The following is a 22,082-nucleotide window of genomic DNA, read 5'->3' as shown; positions in this document are numbered from 1 at the left end:
GCAATGATGAGGCTGCAGATGGGCACTGACCCTTATTTTGCTTCAAAGTTCCTTATTTAAAATGTACGTTTTTTTCCCTGAAACTTCCCTCTTAAAATGAATGTGCGTATTTTACGGCGATAAATACAGTATATATTTTGCAGGATAATGGTTGGGTAGCTCAACTAGAGCAAGCAGCAGAAATGTCCAAGTGGTCTTTATGGTACCTCTCACAAACCAGTAGCCACTACAAGCCAGTCAGGCTCGACGCAATTGCACAATGCTTAGAACCTAACACCTATTGCCTGCCAACAGGAAAAAAATATCAGGACATCTTTGATTTAATCTGTATGGAGATGCTTACTCAATGTCCAGTCACTGGGCAGGTTGGTGACCAAGCAGTTGTGAAGAAAACCAAGGTCACCAACCTATATACACTGGCAGCGATGGCTGGATCAACACTGAATAGACAAAATTTCAAACATTTTTGAACGTGGTTTCTATATATTTATTTAATTTGTGTGCTGGATAGCTTTCACCTTTAAAAGGCATTATTAAATAAAAAGCAAATCAGCAAATATGTTACACATAAGGAAAGATGAACTTAATAAATGTCGTGCCATGGACTCTTTAAATTAGTCCATTGTACTGAGTTTCATTAATAAGTATATTGACATTGAATCCTTTTGGCATTCATTACTCCCCTTTACTGCTCTGCTGTACCCAGCACTAATATAAGCAAAGACAGCTGCTTATACTATAAACCGATGTAGTATAATTGAACACTTCAATAATATATAATACATTCACACATACTATACATCTTGATGACAGGTTTCCTTTAACTAGAAACAACAGATATTGTTCATTGTTTATTGTAAAAAAAAAAAAATCCCAGGATTTATATAGTGCCAACAGCTTGCGAAGTTCTTTGCAAAATAAAGGGAGATAGAGCAGATACAATCCAATTCAAGACAGGAGGGTTAGAAGTGTCCTGCTCTTGAAAGCTTAGGCTTCATGCACACGAGACGCCGGTGCAAACTCTGCTGAACACATGTTTTTAAAAGCTGAAACCGGAGTTTAGAAACGCCTGTTTTGCCGCGTTTGCATGCCGCGTTTTACCGCGTTTGCGTCTAGAAGCGTCTGCAGAGCAGAGAATGACATTTTGCGTCCCAAGTTTGGGGCCCCGTATCTCGGAGCCCCAAATTTGGTGTGCTAACACAGTGGAACTAACACTAACACCAAGTGGCCCCGAGATACGGGGCCCCAAAGTGGGGTCGCAAAATGTCATTCTCTGCTGCAGAAAAGCGCTTGACATTTTGCGACCCAAATTTGGGGCCCCGTATCTCGAAGTCACTTGGTGCTAGAAACCCCAAATTTGGATATGTGGGGTTCCTAGCACCAAGTGGCCCTGAGATACGGGGCCCCAAATTTGGGTCACAAAATGTCATTCTCTTCTGCAATTTACCATCATATTTCTGTGTTTTCTGGTCCAAAAAATAGGGTTCCTTTTAAAAACACTTATAAACACAAACGCAGCTAAATGCGGTACCGGCTTTTAGCCGCGTTTGGCATCTGAAACAAGGAAAACTTTTGCGTCTGAACCCATTTTTTTGCTTCTGGAAAAACGAGGTTAAACACAACTGCCTAAAAATGCCAAAAAAACTAGACTGTGTACATGGACACATAGGATTACATTGAATGAGATTGAATGAGGGCAGTTGAAAAAAAAAAAAAAGAAAAAAGTGTCCAACTGCCTCTGAACGCGCGTTTAACAGCGTCTCGTGTGCATGAGGCCTTACATTCTAAAAGGAAAGGCAATTGATACAAAAGGAAGTAACAGTGTGGGGAAGAGTTGTTGAAGAGACTAAAATACAGTAAAACCTTGGATTGCCAGCATAACTAGTTCCAGAAACATACTTGTAATCCAAAGCACTTGTATATCAAAGCGAATTTCCCCATAAGAAATAATGGAAGCTCAAATGGTTTGTTCCACAACCATTTATTCATAAGCCCTTCAGTTTATAGTCCATATAAAAAGATTATAGCAATGTGATAGGTTGTAAAAACATAAAATGTCCATCCACAAATGGAAGCCTCCACAAGGGGATTAGAAGCAAAATCCAGCAGGAGCCACAGAGTATCAAAAAGAGAAGAGAGGCGCCTCTAAGTGTAGCAATATGGTTACATTTAATGAAGGTACAACATTTAGCAACTCACATGGTTGATGATTAAAAGAGGTACATCTAAGTATGCAGGCATCCGGGGTAAAGCTGTCCACATAGACCGTCCTCCTCACCGCCGGCTCTCACCGCTGTCAGTCTGCAATCGTGACCGGGAAGACTACCCTGCAGTAGAGCGTTCTGAAAGCGAGACTTGAACCGTGGAGCACAGCGTGGAAGGGACAACTGCGGTGAGGAGGACGGTCTATGTGGACAGCTTTACCCCGGATGCCTGCATACTTAGTGTGCTTGTTTTATTCATCAACCATGTGAGTTGCTAAATGTTGCACCTTCATTAAATGTAACCATATTGCTACACTTATGCCCCGTACACACGGTCGGACATTGATCGGACATTCCGACAACAAAATCCTAGGATTTTTTCCGACGGATGTTGGCTCAAACTTGTCTTGCATACACACGGTCACACAAAGTTGTCGGAAAATGCGATTGTTCTAAACGCGGTGACGTAAAACACGTACGTCGGGACTCTAAACGGGGCAGTAGCCAATAGCTTTCATCTCTTTATTTATTCTGAGCATGCGTGGCACTTTGTGCGTCGGATTTGTGTACACACGATCGGAAATTCCGACAACGGATTTTGTTGTCGGAAAATTTTATAGCAAGCTCTCAAACTTTGTGTGTCAGAAAATCCGATGGAAAATATGTGATGGAGCCTACACACGGAATTTCTGACAACAAGGTCCTATCACACATTTTATGTCGGAAAATACGACCGTTTGTACGGGGCATTAGAGGCGCCTCTCTTCTCTTTTATACTCAGTTGTGACATGACGCTACTCGTATATCAAGTCAAAATTTATTTAAAAATGTTGCTTGTCTTGCAAAACGCTCTCAAACCAAGGTTTTTTCTGTACCATTGTTAGGTAGAGGGTAGATACGTTTGCCTGAAGATATGAGTTTTCAGGGTTAACCTAAAAGTGGACAGAGTAGGAGATAGCTGGACAGATTGGGGTAAGGAGTTTCAGAAAATTGAAGAGACTCTTGAGAAGTTTGGGAGACGAGCATGTGAGGAGGAGACAAGGCAGTTGAGATCAGGAGGTCTTGGAGGTAGCGAAGAGGGCAGTTTGGTTGATATTTTGAGACAAGGTTGGTGATGTAGCTCAGTGCAGAGTTGTGGATGGCTTTGTAAGTTCGGTTGCTAAGGTCAAGTCGGACGGCTTGCACAGCTTTCCGTCCAAGAAATACTTACTGTGCATGCGCTATGCGTTCCAACATGCGTTCCACGGCGATATGCATTCCAAACACTTCATGGCAGGGTAGCGGTAATCTGATAGAACACCCATACGGACATCTTGCTACACCCAGCTACGTCTTGAATTTAAGAGTAATTTTAGCAATTAAGTGAGCGTATATAAATAAATATAGTGTGTTGACATCTCTGATGCTGTTTGGATGTTTAATTTATATGCTCACTTTATTGCTAAAATTATTTGAAATTCAAGATGTAGCTGGGTGTAGTAAGATGTCCTGCTGGGTGTTCTATCAGAATACCGCTACCCCTCAGATCATAAAGCTGTGAAACGCATGGTGGAACGCATCGCGCATGTGCAGTAAGTTTTTTTGGTCGACATATCACTTCCGTTGCACAATCTGATGGGTAGCGGTAATCGGATAGAACACAGCAAGAGTAGAGAAAACAGCATAGAGGAAGAGAGAGCCGGGAGGAGGTGCAGGCTGCGCTCTCTCCCTCTTCTCTGTACACAGATATTAAAAAAATAATCCTTTCATGATCGGACTGTACAAGGCTTGATTATCTGGCCCTATCTCCTCTCCAGGCACGTTTTGAAGATATTCATTATATCTACAGGCAGGGGCATTGCTAGGTCTACAAAAAATCTGGGGCTAGAGCCCATAGCAGCGTAGTAAAGAAAGTCATACGCTTGGGCGGGCATACACATGTATATACAGTAATATACGTGTGTGTGTATATTTATCCCCAGAGAGCCCCCCCCTTACATCAGGGTCCCCAGAGAGCCCCCCCCCTTACATCAGGGTCCCCAGAGAGCCCCCCCTTACATCAGGGTCCCCAGAGAGCCCCCCCCTTACATCAGGGTCCCCAGAGAGCCCCCCCTTACATCAGGGTCCCCAGAGAGCCTCCTCCTTACATCAGAGTCCTCAGAGAGCCTCCCCTTTTATCAGGGTTCCCAGAGGGCCCCCCACTTACATCAGAGTCCTCAGAGAGCCTCCCCTTTCATCAGAGTTCCCAGAGAGCCCCCCTTACATTAGGGTCCCCATAGAGCCTCCCCCTTAAATCTGGGTCCCTAGAGAGCCTCTGCCTTAAAATCAGGGTCCCCAGAGAGCCTCTCCCTTGCATTAGGGTCCGCAGAGAGCTTCCCCTCCCCTTGGGGACCCCTGCAGAGAATCGGGGCTATTGGCCCCAGATTCGGGGCTATAGCCTCAGAAGCCACCCCCTAGCGACGCCCCTGCCTACAGGTAAGCCTTATTATAAGCTTATCTGTAGGTAAAAATAACAAATAAGTTCAGAAATTAAGTTCTGTGTAATAAACAGGGAAAAAGTATTGAACACCCTAACTGAAATGTATTTAATACTTGGTACAAAATCCTTTGTTGGTAATGACAGCTTCAAGACGCCTCCTCTATAGAGAAACTAGCACCTCAGGTGTGATTTTGGCCCATTCTTGAAGGTTCTGTGGGCCTCTTCTATGAACTCTGATCTTTAGTTCTTTCCATAGATTTTCTATTGGATTCAAATCAGGTGATTGGCTGGGCCATTCTAGCAGCTGTATTTTCTTTCTTTGAAACTAATTGAGAGTTTCCTTGGCTTTGTGTTTGGGATCATTGTCTTTCCTAAAATGTCCACCCTCGTTTCATCTTCATCATCCTGGTAGATGGCAGCAGATTTTTATTAAGAGTGTCTTGGTATATTTTTCCATTCATCCTTCCTTCAATGATAATGAGTTTGCCAGTACCTGAGAAACAGCCCCACGCCATGATGTTCCCATCTCCAAACTTCATTGTTGGTATGGGGGTGTTTTGGGGGTGATGTGCAGTGCCATTTGACCTTCAAACATGGTGTGTATTATGGCATCCATAGAGTTCAATTTTGGTCTCATCTGACCAGACTATGTTCTCCCAGTATTTCACAGGCTTGTCTAAATGTTGTGCAGTAAACTTTAAACGAGCTTCAACATGCTTTTTCTTAAGCAATGGAGTCTTGCGTGGTGAGCGTGCCTACAGGCCATGGCGGTTGAGTGCCTTACTTATTGTTTTCTTTGAAACAATTGTACCTGCTAATTCCAGGTCTTTCTGAGGCCCACTAACAAGTGGTCCTTGGCTCTTGGACAACTCTTCTGATAATTCTTTTCACTCCTCTGTCAGACATTGTGCGAGGAGCACCTGGTCGTGGCCGGTTTATGGTGAAATGATATTCTTTCCACTTTCGGATTATGGCCCCAACAGTGCTCACTGGAACATTCAGAAGTTTAGAAATCCTTCTGTAACCAATGCCATCAGTATGTTTTACAACAATAAGGCGTTGAAGGTCTTGAGAGAGCTCTTTGCTTTTATCCATCATGAGATGTTTCTTGTGCGACTCCTTGGTAATGAGACACCTTTTTACACTGAGACTGAACCAGCTGATATTAATTTGCACTGACAAGGGGCAGGATTCCTTTCTAATTACTGATAGATTTCAGCTGGTGCCTTGGCTTTCCATGCCTTTTCGCACCTCCCTTTGTTCAATACTTTTTCCCTGTGTCATTCCATTTTATTACACATGACTTCATTTCTGAACATCTTTGTATGTATGGATTGCATGGATTGTTACCGACATGTAGTGAAAATTTCATGTCAATAGCACCTTTAGAAATGTATTTACCTACAAAAAATTGTGATGTGTTCAATACTTATTTTACCCGCTGTAATTCCTTTATTGAGTATAATAAAAAATAAATAATAAATAAATAAATAAAATAAAAATATATGAGAACAGAAGCAAAAAAAAAAAAAACCTGACCACTTTTGTGAATTACTTGTACCATCAGGGGCCTATGAGTAAATCTGTAGTTTTAGACTTTTTTGCTATTTTATTAGGGTCACTTTCTATGGTATGGAAGAGCCCTGGGGCCATCATAAAAAAAAAGACTTTGAAACTCAGAATTCTGACTTTGAATCTCAGAATTCTAACTTTAAATCTCAAAATTCTGATTTTTAATCTCAGAATTCTGACTTTTAATCTCAGAATTCCGTAGATTTTTTTTTTTTTAAACTCACGATTCTGACTTTGAATCTCAGAATTCTGAGTTTGAAAGTCAGAATTCTGACTTTGAATCTCAGAATTCTGAGTCTGAAAGTCAGAATTCTGACTTTCAAACTCAGAATTCTGTATTTTTTTTTTATGATGGCCCCAGGGCTCTTCCATATTTCCATAACTTTCACTATCCTAATAAAAAATATTTTATTCTTTTTCCACAGCCCGAAGAATTGACTAATGCTCTGGAAATCAGTAATATCGTATTTACAAGTTTATTTGCCCTGGAAATGATTTTAAAACTTCTGGTTTATGGCCCATTTGGATACATCAAGAACCCTTACAATATATTTGATGGTATCATCGTCATAATTAGGTAGGTTTTAAACTTACTAGTGTGAACCGTTACTGTATTTTATATGTTTATATATTTTTTTATGTTTATAAAAGTTAAAAGCCTTGAGCAGACACCACAAGATGCCTGTTATCACCTTTATTAAATATAAAAATATGGTGTGTGCCCCTCTCTGATTTAGATTCAGTCTGTTACTGATCCCTGACTTTGCCTGACTTTATAATGCCTCTGTCCAATGGGTGTTGGGGCAATCTCATCTAATTCTCAAACACAGTTTTTGCCATAAATAGGAGTAGAAATAAAATAAAAAATTGAGGTTTAATTTACTTGAACTTTCGTTAAAAAATCATGAAAATCTGGCAAAACATCATCATTTTAGCAAAATTCATTAAAGTCAATAGGGATTAGAAATTTAGTTGCTTTGTGTGTTTTTTCAGGGTGTTCTGAGCTGGAAATGATTGCTTTAACGATGGTATGCGTGGCGATATGTAACATGTGTAGCACAATCGTTGTTTTCATGCATAGGCACCCCCCCCCCGTTCCCCGCCCCCCCGCCCTGTCGCATTAATTTATGTTCGTGTGGAGGGAAGGAGGGTGGATTTTAGGTGCTTGGGTGTAACATTTGTTTTTTTTTTTTTGTTTTTTTATATTAAACTTTTTTTTTATTAAAAAATAGTTCCCTATGTGATGGATTTTTTTTTTTTAGACAAATTCTCTTTATTGAGACATCAGGGGTCTAAAAGACCCCTGATGTCTTACCTGCCCTCCAGTGAAATTAACCACTTCAGCCCCGGAAGATTTTCCCCCTTAATGACCTGGCCATTTTTTGCGATACGGCGTTGCTTTAACTGACAATTGCGCGGTCGTGCGGCGCTGTACCCAAACAAAATTGACGTTCCTTTTTTCCCCACAAATAGAGCTTTCTTTTGGTGGGTTTTAATCACCTCTGCGGTTTCTTATTTTTTGCGCTATAAACAAAACAAGGCAGACAATTTTGAAAAAAAAAAACAATATTTTTTACTTTTTGCTATAATAAATATACCCCAAAAAATGTAAAAAAAAAAAAGTTTCTTCATCAGTTTAGGCCAATATGTATTCTTCTTCATATTTTTTTATTTTACATATTTTTTTTTACATATTTTTTTATTTTACATATTTTTTAAAAAATATGTAAAAAAAAAATGTAAAAAAAAAAATATTTATAGCATTTTTATTATGATTTTTTTTTAAATTAGTAATGGCGGTGATCGGCGATTTTTAGCAGGACTGTGACATTGCGGCGGACAGATCGGATGCTTTTAACACTTTTTTGGGACCTGTGACATTTATACAGCGATCAGAGCTATAAAAATGCACTGATTACTGTATAAATGACACATAATGGCAGGGAAGGCGTTAACACTAGGGGGCGATCAAGGGGATAAATGTGTTCCCTGGGAGGTGTTTCTAACTGGGGGGGGGGGACTGACTGGGAGTACAGGTCCCAAAAGTGGCATCTTACATGTCGCTTTCGGGTCATTAGCAGGAAGGAGAGATCAGCGAAATTCATCTAGATTTGCACACACTCCCATTGACTGCAGCTGCCGAGAGTGCGTGTAAAACCCACTGCTGCCACAGATGTACTACATACGTCGGTGGGAGTAAAAGGGTTAAAAAGCTCCTGAGGGTCATGAAAGCTCATTTCAACCACCTTGAAACTGCGAACCAAAAAAGCTGCCCTCAGTAACCTAATTAGTTTTCGGTAATATTAAATACAGAGAAAAAAAAATACAAAAAAATAGAGAAATTTTATATAAATACCTACACAAAAAAAGGAAAATAGAACACTCACTGAAATAAACTAAACTATCCCAAAATAAACCCAAAAAAACACAGCCTTTAAAAAAAGAGTATATTTTTTTCCAGCAATTTTCAGCAGTTTAATGAGCGAAATTGAGATTTTCAGATTTTCAGTAAATGAAATTTTGGTAAATTTGTATTGAAATTGTTTTTTGAAATCACCCCCATCATTTTATACCCATAGACTTTCAGTAAAAGAGAGCAATGGTGATGAACTGTGCACAGTGACGGTGCGTCCATAAGGGTGCACGGGCGACGCCCCCTCTCTCCTGCCACCCCCTCTATCATCCATGAATCTATCTATGGCTGCCGCTGCCACCCCCTATTCAGGCGCCCGGCCCCTTTTCGGGCGCCAGGCGCCTGAATTACAGCGGTGGGGGGTGTTTTTGAAGCACCTGATTAGAGCCATAGGCTCTAATAGGCGTCAAAAAAGGTGACCTGCGAGTGCCATGCTGGGCGCTCGCTGGTCACTCAGCTGTGTTAGAAAAGCAAATGAATATTCGCTTTCCTAACACTAAACCGCCCTTTCCGCCAATCAGGTGCTCGGGTCTGTTGCCTGTCACCTGATTGGCTGAAACGACAGACGCTGCTATTGGATACCCAGCAGGAGGAGAGGACGGCAGGAGACGCATGGAGGACCCCGCTCGTCGTCGTCACCCGCTGCCCCACCAAGACAGGGTAAATGCCGGGCAGACGGCGAGCGGGCAGGGGTCACACTGGGGGCATTCAAGGGCACACTGGCAGCATTTAATGCACACACTGGCAGCATTTGATGGGCACACTGGCAGCGTTTTTGCGGGCACAGTGGCAGCGTTTGATGGGCACAGTGGCAGTGTTTGGCACAGTGGCAGCGTTTGTTGGCACAGTGGCAGCGTTTGATGGCACAGTGTCTGCAATTGATGGCACAGTGGCAGCATTTGAGGGCACAGTGTCTGCAATTGATGGTACAATGGCAGCATTTGATGGGCACAGTGGCAGTGGTTGATGGCACAGTGTCTGCTATTGATGGTACAATGGCAGCATTTTTATGGCACAGTAGCAGTGTTTGATGGGCACAGTGGCTGCAATTGATGATTTTTTTTCAAAAATGTTTGTGCCCCCCCAAAAAATTTTGAGCACCAGCCACCACTGACTGTGCAATACTACTGATCAGGAAGCGGAGACTGCATTTATGAGCATACATCAGTGCCCTAATGTATGACTAATGTATGACTATATTCCCAGACTATAACCCACAACGGGGTTTTTAAAGAGGACCTGAAATGTAAAAGCCTTGCTAAAAAAAATATGCAGAGGGCAAAGGGTGGTCTCTCTGCAGCTGATCTTTTCCTCATTATTGACTTACCATTCCTTGTTCCCCTCTGCGTCTCTATGTGGAGGCGGCCATCTTGGCAGAGAACATGACTTTGCATCAAATCATGCCAGAACAGCCTCTATCCCAAAGACTGGTGATCAGATTATGTATATTCAAGAAGCAGCAGGAGAAATGGAGGAAGCACAGATCCACAGATCTACAGAATGAATGAAGCAGAAGCAGGGAGATGATTGCACTGCGGGTCCTCTGGTGCAGCTTCCTCTCCGGGGGCTGCAACGTCTTAGGCGATCTTGCACTGCAGATATACAGCTATAAGGCTCAATGCACAGGAAGTACACTGCTATTTTTCAGGAGAAATTTTAAAAAATGCAGATATTTTAGGGTATGCCTTAGGCACAATTAGCATTTCTAGTTGTTCCATCTAATACGGTGGTCTCCAAAACTGTTGCTCTTTGTATACCTTTATCCGGCCCTTGGGGCACTATTCCTCCCACTGATACAAGGTACTATTCCTTCTACTGACACCAACTATGGGGCAATAATTCCTGCACTGACACCAATAGTTGGGGCACAATTCCTCCCACTGATACCAATAATGGGGCACTATTCCTCCCACTGATACCAATAATGGGGCACTATTCCTACCACTGATACCAATAATGGGGCACTATTCCTCCCACTGGTAACAGTAACGGGGCACTATTCCTCCCACTGATACCAGTAATGGGGCATTATTTATCCCACAGATACCAAAGACGGGGCACTATTTCTCCCACTGATACCAATAATGGGGCACTATTCCTCCCACTGATACAAGGCACTTTTCCTTCTACTGACACCAACTATGGGGTAATAATTCCTGCACAGACACCAATAGTTGGGGCACAATTCCTCCCACTGATACCAATAATGGGGCACTAGTCCTCCCACTGATACCAATAATGGGGTACTATTCCTCCCACTGATACCAATAATGGGGCACTATTCCTCCCACTGATACAAAGCACTTTTCCTTCTACTGACACCAATAATGGGGCACTATTCCTCCCACTGATACAAGGCACTTTTCCTTCTACTGACACCAACTATGGGGCAATTATTCCTGCACTGACAGCAATAATGGGTCACTATTTCTCCCACTGATACCAATAATGGGGCACTATTCGTCCCACTGATGCTAATGATGGGGCCCTATTCCTCCCACTGATACCAGTAATGGGGCACTATTCATCCCACTGATACCAATGATTGGGCACTATTTCTCCCACTGATAACAATAATGGGGCACTATTCATCCCACTGATACCAATGATGGGGCACTAATATTTCCCCTAAAATCGAAGATGGGACATTGTTTACTCTCACTAACATCAGGTCATTTTCTACTCCCACTGGCCCCCCTAAAGTCTAAAGCACAGTAAAATGGCCCTTTGTTTACAAAGTTTGGATACCCCTGATCTAATAGATCAAATGCGCTTGGGTCCACTATAATACATTAACACTGATCAATAACATTACTTAAATAAGATTGATCAAACATAGATTTATTAAGCTTTGTTTCAAGAGATGACCTTTTTTCCAATCATATATTTTTCTTTTTGAGAAATAATCAGATAACAGAAATCCCAGCTGCATTTTGTATTTCTATTCACTACAGTCCTGGTGTTAAGATAGTGGAAAATTCAGGTTATTTTAACCTTGTTATCCAAATAACTGTCCAGGAACAAATCCAAAGAATGAAATGTTCCTTAACTTCACACTGTACATCTTACATTTTTTCTCAACCTGTTCTGTTCAGATAATTGTCTTACCATGGTGCAACCCATCAGGCTGGATCTGCCTAAGTATAAAATAACAGTACTGCTTTGTTAGCTTCCCACAGCCACTGCAATCTTTATTTGATAATTACATTGCAATATTTAGACTTCTCTCAAGGAAAAATAATTGGCCTGACCACATGGAGAATAGGGGTCTAGCTCATTGAGCTGCTCAGGCGAAAATTAGTTAAAAAAAAAAAATAAAAGATCTTTTCAGCTTCTTTATTCAGAGGGCGTAGATTTTTGGGTGAATTTAGGCTAGCTTAAGTTATTTTATTTAGTGTTCTTTGTGTTTGTACTTTTTTATATTTTTTTTTTATTATTTATACATTTTTTGTTTGTCTTTTTTCACTGTCTGTTTTTTTCTTCTTTGTGAAAAATTTTTAAAAAATTAGGTGTTTTTTTTTGGGCACAAACTTAAGTCTTGGGATAACTCAATTCCTTAACCTATCACTACAGTCGCTTACTGAACCCAACCTTTAATCTAATCTCAAAACCTAATCCTAATCCATAAATGTAACCCCTAACTTAATCAACCTCCCAAACTTAACTGTAATCCAACCCTTAAGCTTAAATCCTAAACTGAACCTATTCCTCATAGCTACCATCTAACCCAGGGGTCTCCAAACTTTCTAAACAAAGGGCCAGTTTACTGTCCTTCAGACTTTAGGAGGGCTGGACTCTGGCCAATGGGAGTAGAAATTGTACTAGCGCCAGTGGGAGTAAACTCTGGTATTAGGGGAATGAATAGTGCCCCGTCGTTGGTGTCAGTGAAAGGAATAGTGTCCCATCTTTGGTGTAAGTGGGAGCAATAATGCCCCATCTCTGGTATTAGTGGGAGGAATATTGCCCCATCATTGGTATCAGTGTGGGGGATATTGACCCTTCATTGGCATCAGTGGGAGGAATAGTGTCCCATCATTGGTATCGGTGGGAGGAGAAATAGTGTCCCACCATTGGCATCAGTGGGAGGAATAGCACCCCATCATTGGTATCAGTGGGAGGAATAGTGTCCCATCATTGGTATCAGTGGGAGGGGAAATAGTGTCCCATCATTGGTATCAGTGGGAGGAATAGCGCCCCAATGATATCAGTGGAAGAGGGGATAGTGTCCCATCATTGGCATCAGTGGGAGGAATAGCGCCCCAATGATATCAGTGGGAGAGGGGATAGTGACCCATCATTGGAATCAGTGGGAGGAATAGCACCCCATCATTGGTTTCAGTGGGAGGAATAGCGCCCCATCATTGGTATCAGTGGGAGGAGGAATAGTGTCCCATAATTGTATCAGTGGGAGAATAGTGTCCCATCATTGGTATCAATGGGAGGAATGTTGTCCCATCATTGGTATCAATGGGAGGAATCGTGCCCCATTGTTGGTGATGGTAGGAGAAATAGTGCCCTATGATAGGTGTCAATGGGCAGAATAGATCCCCATCATTGGTGTCAGTTTGGGGAACAGTACCCCATTGTTGGTGTCAATGGGAGAAGTAGTGCCTCATTGTTGATGTCACCACCAGGAACTATGCCCCATTGTTAGTGTTGGTGTTTTGTATCCATGGCAGGAAAAGTACCCCAAGGGCCAGATGAAGATGAGCAAAGGGCCACAGTTTAGAGACCATATATCTAACCCAACACTTCATTCCAATACTGCATGCATTCTAGCCTCTAAACCCAACTTTAACCTGCACCCACCACTAAACCTAACTCTTTAGTTTGCTTAAGATATAACCTTATAGTTATCGTAGCAAAAATTGGTGCCAATATTAACACCAAAATAACACTGAAATGCTGTACAATGTTGTGAGCAAGGCTATTATGGCCGAAATGTGTTAACATCTGCTGTGCACACTCATCTTTTATGGAGATACAATAAATCTGGACTGATTTAAGAGCATGTATGGAGTTGTCTTTCATCCATTCATTACATTGGCAGCTGAGCAACTGCACATCCTGCATCTGACAGCTCAAGGGGATTCTCAATAATCTAGGGTAGTAGCACCTTTCTCTGTTGTTGATGTAATGTACATTAGCGCCAGCGCATGCTGCACCAAATCCCCTAAGTCCAAAACTCATAATAAAAAATAAAAAAAATCACATTCGAGGAGGAGCAGACAGGGGAACCATTGGGAGATCTTCAGCAGAAGACATTGGGAGATCTTTAGCAGAAGACATTGGGTTACTGAACCTTACACTCATAGGTGTGCGCAGCCTATTGCATTAGGGTGTGCACCCTAAAGCTCCAACACATATGCGTTTGACATATTTACCGGCCTCTTCCCCGCTCTCCATCCTGAAACAATGGGAGGAAGGGGGAGCAAGGGAGCATGGGAGACCCGGGCAACAGAAGGAAGAGGAACAGGGAAATCAGGGGTGGCAGGGGTGGCATATATTAGTACCAATCCCCTATATTTTCCTCCTGTGGCAGCTGAATGTTGACAAAAGGGAGAGGAGAAGCCTACTTTCAGCTGCTGCAGGAGGAAAATACAGATCAGTTCCACTAAATTCCACCCACGCCGCCTCTCCTGTCCTGGTTCTGAGGGTTGGCAAGGAAAGGTTGTGGTTTACCTGTCACCTGCCCACCATTGACAGGTTGCCAACCCCAGGACACACCTGGCACACCCCTTGTGCACGCCTATGCTTACACTTTTGGTGTAAATTAGCAAAAAATCTGCAAAAATAACCTTTCTTGATATCTACTTTGGTTTTATGTGTAGCGGTACCTGCGTAAAAGGCTGCTGGTAGTTGTGGTCCGTCTCTCACCCTGAACAGCCAGGCACAAAATCTTCAGACACTCAGAAATCAAGAAGCAGTTCTTGTACTTTGTTTTTATGTCTTATTGAGGGGAATTAAACTTGGATGGGGTAAGGGTAAGTATGGGATGCCCACTTGATTGAAGAAGTAAAAAATTGGGACTTCAACTATATACACTCCTTGTATATACATCTCATCACTTCCAGCTCCAGCACATCACTTAATTATTGACCTCACTCTCCAGCAAATCACTTGATTACTGATCTCACTCTCCAGGACCAGCTAGCACTATAGTTTAGGCCCGACACTGGCTGCGCTAAAGGCTTTAGCAAATGCCCTTTGCAGGCAGGGACTGTGGGCCCCTATGGTGTAGCAAAAATGTTGGTAGTCCTAGTGCTAGTTGTCCACGTGGCTACTGATCCCAGCACCACATCTTCAGGCCCTGCCAGCCCTCCTGGCTGCAGCTACCTCTTTCCACTGCCGGTGCCACCACAGTCCACTCCACTGGCTCTGCAACCATCCCAGACTGCACTCTTCCAGTCCTCTCAGGCGTGCCTCCCCAGTCCTCCCGACTGTGTGAACACTCACCAGCCCTTTTGGCTGCACTCCTGGAGACTTGCCCAGCAGTGTTCTCCCGCTGTCCTCTCTTGTTCCTCCTGTGCCTCCTGGTCAGGACACCTCCGTGGGTTGTAAGAGGGACCGGTCCACACCCAAGCCCAGGCCTAAGGTCCCCCCCCCCACCCAGACTGGGGAGCTTCCTCAAAGGCCCCCGACAGCCCAACACTCCATCCTTATCTTCCACCCGATCACAACTGCTCCCCAGCTGGCCTGACCCTGAGTATTTGATGAGGCCTGCCCTCTGCCAATCCAAGTTGGGGATTCATCAGGGCCCTCAGAATACCCCAGGCAGCTTCACCTCTCCTCTCCTCCTTCCTTTCCAGAAGATTCTATCATGTTCTGGAAAGAAGTGGGAGGTCTTAGTGATGCTTCCTGTGAGTCACCCAGCCCTGACTGGCTTCCTGACAACCCAGAATCAAACACACACGCTTGGCTGCCTGCCAAGCCTGCTTAAATTTACCTACACTACAGAAAAATCAAAGTGTGCTACATCTGTATTTGAAATAGTTGTGTAACGTGTCTCCAAGATCTCTGTGTCCAGCCATCAACCTGGGGTTCGTAATTTCACCAAGTTCCCCTACACAGTTTACATCTAGTATATTGCTAATGAAACCTGCACTTGGGGCCCAGAGAGGTAATTGGGAGGCTTTGATTTGAAAACTTTCATCTACAGCGGAGAAATGGGTGACAGATACCTCAGCCAGTATTGTGTAAGGATCCAGAATGCACTCTTTAGACACATCGAGGTATGATTTATTCTGTTCTTTTCTCAGTCAAAGGGTTGGTATGGTAACCAAACTGTGTTTTGTTCTTGCAGTGTGTGGGAAATCATCGGACAGCAAGGAGGTGGTCTGTCTGTCCTCCGGACATTCCGGCTCATGAGGGTTCTGAAATTGGTGCGGTTCATGCCAGCTCTGCAGCGCCAGCTAGTGGTCCTGATGAAAACAATGGACAACGTGGCCACTTTTTGTATGTTGTTGATGCTCTTCATTTTCATCTTCAGGTAGGCACTCAATAACACAATATATTTATGCATAAGAGTAGTTCTAGGAGATAGATTTCAAAAATGAAAAAAAAAAAAATGAATTGGGCAGAGAAATCCACCAAAGAAATGTTCTTCCACTGGATGCAAATCAAAATTATGCAGTTTAAATAGACCTAAATTAAATCACTAAATGCATTAACATTTAAATGTATTTTCTAATTTTTCAATCTCTTAAAATCTTCTTTCATTAAAACAATATCCTGCCATGAAGGATCTCGTTTAGCCACTTCCTGTTATGAGGTGACAATCGTCTCAGAGATATGCTCTTGCTTTGTCATTCTGTCACATGTGTCCCTGGTGGAGACTACAAATGGCCATGTCAAAACACACATTGTCCAACATCAGAAAGCTGGTCCTAAGCAATGATGTGCATGCAAATCTGGATTGAGTGCATATAGACAGGAAGTAGGCGAAATAGGCTGAAGAAGACCAGTAGTACTGAGATGCAAAAAGCGTGAATAAAGTAAAAACACTATTTTATTGAAAAAAACATGTTGATTGTTTTTCGACCCATGGTGCTTTAACAAGCTAACAGTCAACCAGTTATGGATGCGAAATGTTATAAATGTGAAATAAAGATTAAAGCGTATCTGAACCTAAGAACAAAAACGTAATATATTGCAGGTTACAAGTCCTTAGATATGGTGGCTGCATTCATTCTTTTCCCCTTTATTGTCACTTTGTGATCGAGCTAGTAACTCGCTTACTGTCCTAGAATGACAATACTCGCTCACTGTAGCTATGGAGAAGCACCCCAAGACAGGATTACAAGCAGGGGCGTAGCTACAGGGGCCGCAGGGGTCACAATTGCGACCCAGACCCCATGCTCCAGGGGGCCTATGCGGCCCCCCTGCACACCTGGATAGGAAGGGGGCGACAACATATAGAGGAACCAATGCTCTCCATTTTGCTCACTCCTGCAGCTACTGAACGCCTGCTTCTCCTTCTCTCCCTCCCATGGCTGCAGGAGGAAAATGGAGAGCATTGGCTCCTCTATATGCCATCGCCCCCGCTGCCACTCCTATCCAGCTTCTTTCTGCTGCCCCTGTGCTCTCTCCCAACCCTCTGTGCTCTCTCCAGGCCCCCTGCACTCTCTCCTGACCCCCTCCCTCCTCATCTATGCAGTTCTGCTGGTTCCCTCCTCCCCTCACCCGCTGGCTGCTGCGGGGGATGTGCCAGGATAGAGATAAGGGAAGGGACCAGTAAATATGTATCGATCACTGACTCTGTCCATTCATAACTAAAGTGTAATAAACTGTGTTTACTATGCTTCAGTTTGTGAATGAACAGGAACCTCTGTACAGAGCTATTCCTGTCCATTCATTCTGTGCTGCTGAGGCGGCAAAGATGGAGATTGAGGGTTGTGTGCTCAATCTTCTTTTCAGTTTTAAAGGTGAAACATCAGAGGTCTTATTAAACCCCTAAAATTTCATCAAACCCCCCCAATGGGGCTCCTAAAAAAATTGTAAAAAAGTAATAAAAAATAGTATTGCAAAAAATAGTAAAATAAAATGGTAAAAAAAATGTAAATAATGAAAAAATAAAAAACTACTGGCACCAGTGGCGGAACTATCAGGGTTGCAAAGGTCGCACTTGCGACCAGGCCTTTGGTGTTCTGCCACCAGGCTAGGAGGGAAGGGCTCTGAGCGGGGGTCAGAGGGGCCATTCATGGGTTCTTGCACCAGGGCCCAGAAGGTTCTAGTTACGCCTCTGATTACAACCTATACGTATACTTAAAAACACATACAGTCCCACACTAAAATATTTCCACAGTAGGTTCTGTACTTGTTGCATACATTTTTAACCTTATAATTGACCTCTATATGTCATGTTTCTCAGTATTTTAGGCATGCACCTTTTCGGCTGCAAATTTGCATCTGAAAAAGATGGAGACACCCTCCCAGATAGGAAGAACTTTGACTCCCTTCTATGGGCTACAGTCACCGTTTTCCAGGTATTGTAATCCAAATACCAACATTCAATTATTGGTCCATATGCACAGCATCTTCCTGGTGGGCTCCGCTCTGCTTAGTGCTTCTCAAGTCAGGGTGAAAATCGATGCTTATGAAAGGGGGTGTAAAATGTTGTTTGTTTGCACCTCAATGTATTTTATAACTGTGTATGTATATTTTAACAATATTGTAGGGTCAGAAATATGTAAAGCATGGAAGGTGGAATCAACCTTGGGCTCTTTATATGTCTTGGACACCTAAACAATGAGATCATTTCTGACTCCTGTTCCTGTCCACTTGGGCGTTTTGGGTGCCCCCACTTACCTTTCTGTGCAACATTTGGGTTTTGATGCACACAAAGTGGATTTAAAAGTCGATTGAATTCCTTTGCGGCTATTGAGGAATATATTTAAATTAACATTTTGTCTCTGGGTTTTGGCTTTCAACTTTCAGGACCTTGGTGTTCTCCCACCTCCTCTGTATGCCACAACTGTTAACTTTGATGGCAGGGTTGGACATATCACTGGCCTCCAATGAATTTAAAGCGGGGCAGATGCTATCAATTAGTTTGGGTAGGTCAACAGATTTTTCTATTAATAGCTTTTCGACCTTCTGAAAATGCAGGTAAAATATCAAGAGCAGCCATTCTCAACCAGAGTACTGTGGAACCCTAGGGTTCCTTCAGAGGTTGCTAGGGGTTCCTTGAGCTGTGGTTAATTTACCTCCCATCTGATGGTGGACCAGGACAAACAACACATGGCAAAGTCAGCTGAATGAACCAAGTGATTTTTTTATCTGTCTATAAGGGTGGCATTCTGACCAACACTGTAGAAAAGGCATGCTTTTCATTGACCACCAATGTAAGGGGCATCTTTCTCACTCGTGGGGGGGTGGTTGGGGTGCAGCATGGAACGGCAGCAGTAAACACTCAGAGTCCAGTTACAGAAAACAAGACTTGTATTAATGTAGAATCCAATAGTTCACAACAAACCTGGTGGGAAGGCGCCTGACCGGAAACGCTCACAGAATATATCAGCAGTGTATAGCGGAGCAGGTCTCAGATATGCCGACAGCGTCTGTCTTGAGGGGTGGAATGTGGCCAGTCTGTACCCAAATGAGGAGGTATCCAGGAAGGATGGTGTGTCCTATCCTTTCTCTACTCGTTTGGAACATCTCCCTGCTGATAATCACTGTCCCTGTTAGACAGGTGACCTGTCCCTACACTAAAGACAGAATAAAATAGGTCTAAACCGGAGTGTGGTCCTCCAGTAACCTAAAAAAGTGGGCTATAGCAGCGAAACATGGGAGACAAAATCAAAAGTATAATAAAATATAATCTTTACTGCACAATGTTAAAAAGAAGAAATACACTTATTTTTCTGTATATGGTTTGGACGAGGCCTTAAATTCTCTCTTTTTTCTGTCCCTACCCTAAATAGGCTCTGTCTGACCCAAGATGGCTGCCAGAGTCACATGGGGTGGCAGCATCCTAATTGGATAGCTTCCCCAGTGAACCGGGAAACCATAGAGGAACCAAGTTCCTCTTGACTTACACTCCAACTACAATGCCGCTGCAGGCGAGCGCCTTCTACAGTGGAGAAAATAGACTGCACCTGTCTACACACTGACCACCAATTTATTGGTTTTAGCAGGGGTTCCCTGGGACTTATTAATATTAAATTATGATAAATAAATGATAGGTAAATAACCCTGCTGTAAGGAAAGTTTTAGATTTAGAGTTGTGTGTTTCATTTGTTGTGTGTTATTTTTAAACTGTAAATGTCTGGTTAGTGTCATAGGGCGCATAATAAACTGCTTATGTTCCTTCGTGGAGTACATGATGCAGCACAGTCAGAATGTTGAAGGTCCCATTCATCTGAGTATACTCTGTGATCTCTCCATGCAGATTTTAACCCAAGAAGACTGGAATAAGGTTCTCTACAATGGAATGGCTTCCACGTCATCTTGGGCGGCCCTCTATTTCATCGCACTAATGACATTTGGAAATTATGTGTTGTTCAACCTGCTAGTTGCTATTCTTGTGGAAGGATTTCAGACCGAGGTAAGCCTTCATTCGGCATGGATCAAATAAAGAAAGGGATTGACTCATGGTAGGAGGATTGAAAAATTTGGAATAGAAAAGTGACTTATATAGGAACTACCCAAAATCTGAGCACTGAAAACCAAAAACATTATTTCGTTCATTTTTAATATTAAAAGCAAACTTGTCTCCATGCTTTATTTTGTGAGAAATCACTTTGAAAAACACCCCTCTAGCTGCGGCCATCCTAAGTAAGGGCAGATGATTCATGTAACATTTACTTCCTGGAATCCATCAGCCCTTAGCTCAGGCATGTAGGCAGGAGGGTGTACTATGCTGAAAAAAACCCTTCTCCCCTCCTGAAGACTCCTGGGATGTATGACATAATTTGCCTAGGCAAGAAACCAGGAAGTAACTGAAGAATTGTAAAAAAAAAAAAAAAAAAAAAAAAAAAAAAAAAAAGGTCAAAACAAGTAACTATAATATACAGGGGTGTTGCTAGGTGGTAAAAACACCAGGGGCTTTAGCCTGAAGGTAAATTTGATAACCCCTCCAACATTTTAAAGTAAGTCCAGCCCAAGCCGGCATCATGGAGGGGGGGGGGTTAGGCTCACTTGCTGATTGCTGCCGGGCTCACCAGTGCCCATCAGTGCAGCCTGATCATTGTCCATCAATGCAGCCTCACCAGTGTCCATCAGTGCAGCCTCACCAGTGCCCATCAATGCAGCCTGATCAGTGTCCATCAATGCAGCCTCACTAGTGTCCATCAATGCAGTCTCACCCATGCCCATCAATGCAGCCTCATCTTTGCCCATCAATGCAGCCTCACCATTGCTCATCAATGCAGCCACATCAGTGCCCATCAATGCAGCCTCTCCAATGCCAATCAATGCAGCCTCATCAGTGCAGCCTTACCTGTGCCCATTAATGCAACCTGATCAGTGCCCATCAGCTCACCAGTGCCCATCAATGCAGCCTCATAAGTTCCCATCAGCTCAGCCTCACCAGTGCCGATCAATGCAGCCTCACCAGTGCCCATAAATGAGGCCTGATCAGTGCCCATCAATGCAGCCTGATCAGTGCCCATCAATGCAGCCTCACCAGTACCTGTCAATGCAGCCTCACCAGTGCCCATCAATGCAGCCTTACCTGTGCCCATCAGCTCAGCCTTACCTGTGCCCATCAGCTCAGCCTTACCTGTGCCCATCAGCGCAGCCTTGCCAGTGCATGGGGAGAGGAGAGCTGCCGGTTTACACAGAGCAGGGAACTCATGCTTACCCGTCGCTCGCAGTCACACAAAGTCCCGCCTCCTGGATCGGCTCCTATGATGGACATCACACGTCCCAGCATTGGACCAGTGGGACGTCCATCATAGGAGCCGGTCCAGGAGGCTGGACTTCGCGGTGCCAGGTAAGCGGGAGATCCCTGCTCTTTGTAATCCAGTGGCGCCCCCCCTTCCCTTCAGAGGTAGCCCATGCAACCCCAGGATAGGCTCTGCAAAGCAGCCCCGGGGCAGTCCGGCCCTGTATACTCCAGGCCTTGGGACTCAGGGCTAATAATTCTGAATGAGAAATATGAGAACCGGACTTTTTGGGGTCCACTCGGGGCTATAGTCCCGGTCAGCCCCCCTCCCCGATAGTGTCCCAATGATGGGACACTATTCCTCCCACTGATACCAATTATGGGGCACTATTCCTCCTACTAACACCAATGATGGGACACTATTCCTCCCACTGATACCAATGATGGGACACTATTCCTCCCACTGATACCAATGATGGGACACTATTCCTCCCACTGATATCAATGATGGGACACTATTCCTCCCACTGATACCAATGATGGGACATTATTCTTCCTACTGTTATCAGTGATGGAACACTATTATTCCCACTGATACCAGTGATGGGA

The 22,082-nt window shown here is 43.4% G+C and overlaps 1 protein-coding gene across 6 annotated transcripts in view; it reads left to right on the top strand.

The window, feature by feature from the left end:
• The window catches only part of CACNA1G (calcium voltage-gated channel subunit alpha1 G), a 345,931-nt gene that overhangs the window by 240,864 nt on the left and 82,985 nt on the right, over nt 1–22,082 (top strand). For all 6 annotated transcript variants that reach the window (XM_073606661.1, XM_073606662.1, XM_073606658.1 and 3 more), the window contains exons 10-13: nt 6,660–6,811; nt 15,951–16,136; nt 18,018–18,132; nt 20,037–20,192. In XM_073606661.1, coding sequence (XP_073462762.1) covers nt 6,660–6,811; nt 15,951–16,136; nt 18,018–18,132; nt 20,037–20,192 — 609 coding nt within the window. The remainder of the gene's footprint in view (nt 1–6,659; nt 6,812–15,950; nt 16,137–18,017; nt 18,133–20,036; nt 20,193–22,082) is intronic.

This window comes from Aquarana catesbeiana, linkage group LG12 (genome assembly GCF_042186555.1).
Source record: "Aquarana catesbeiana isolate 2022-GZ linkage group LG12, ASM4218655v1, whole genome shotgun sequence".
NCBI lineage: Eukaryota > Metazoa > Chordata > Amphibia > Anura > Ranidae > Aquarana > Aquarana catesbeiana.
Note: the sequence above shows the minus strand (reverse complement) of the source record. Positions and strands in the feature narration are given on the sequence as shown.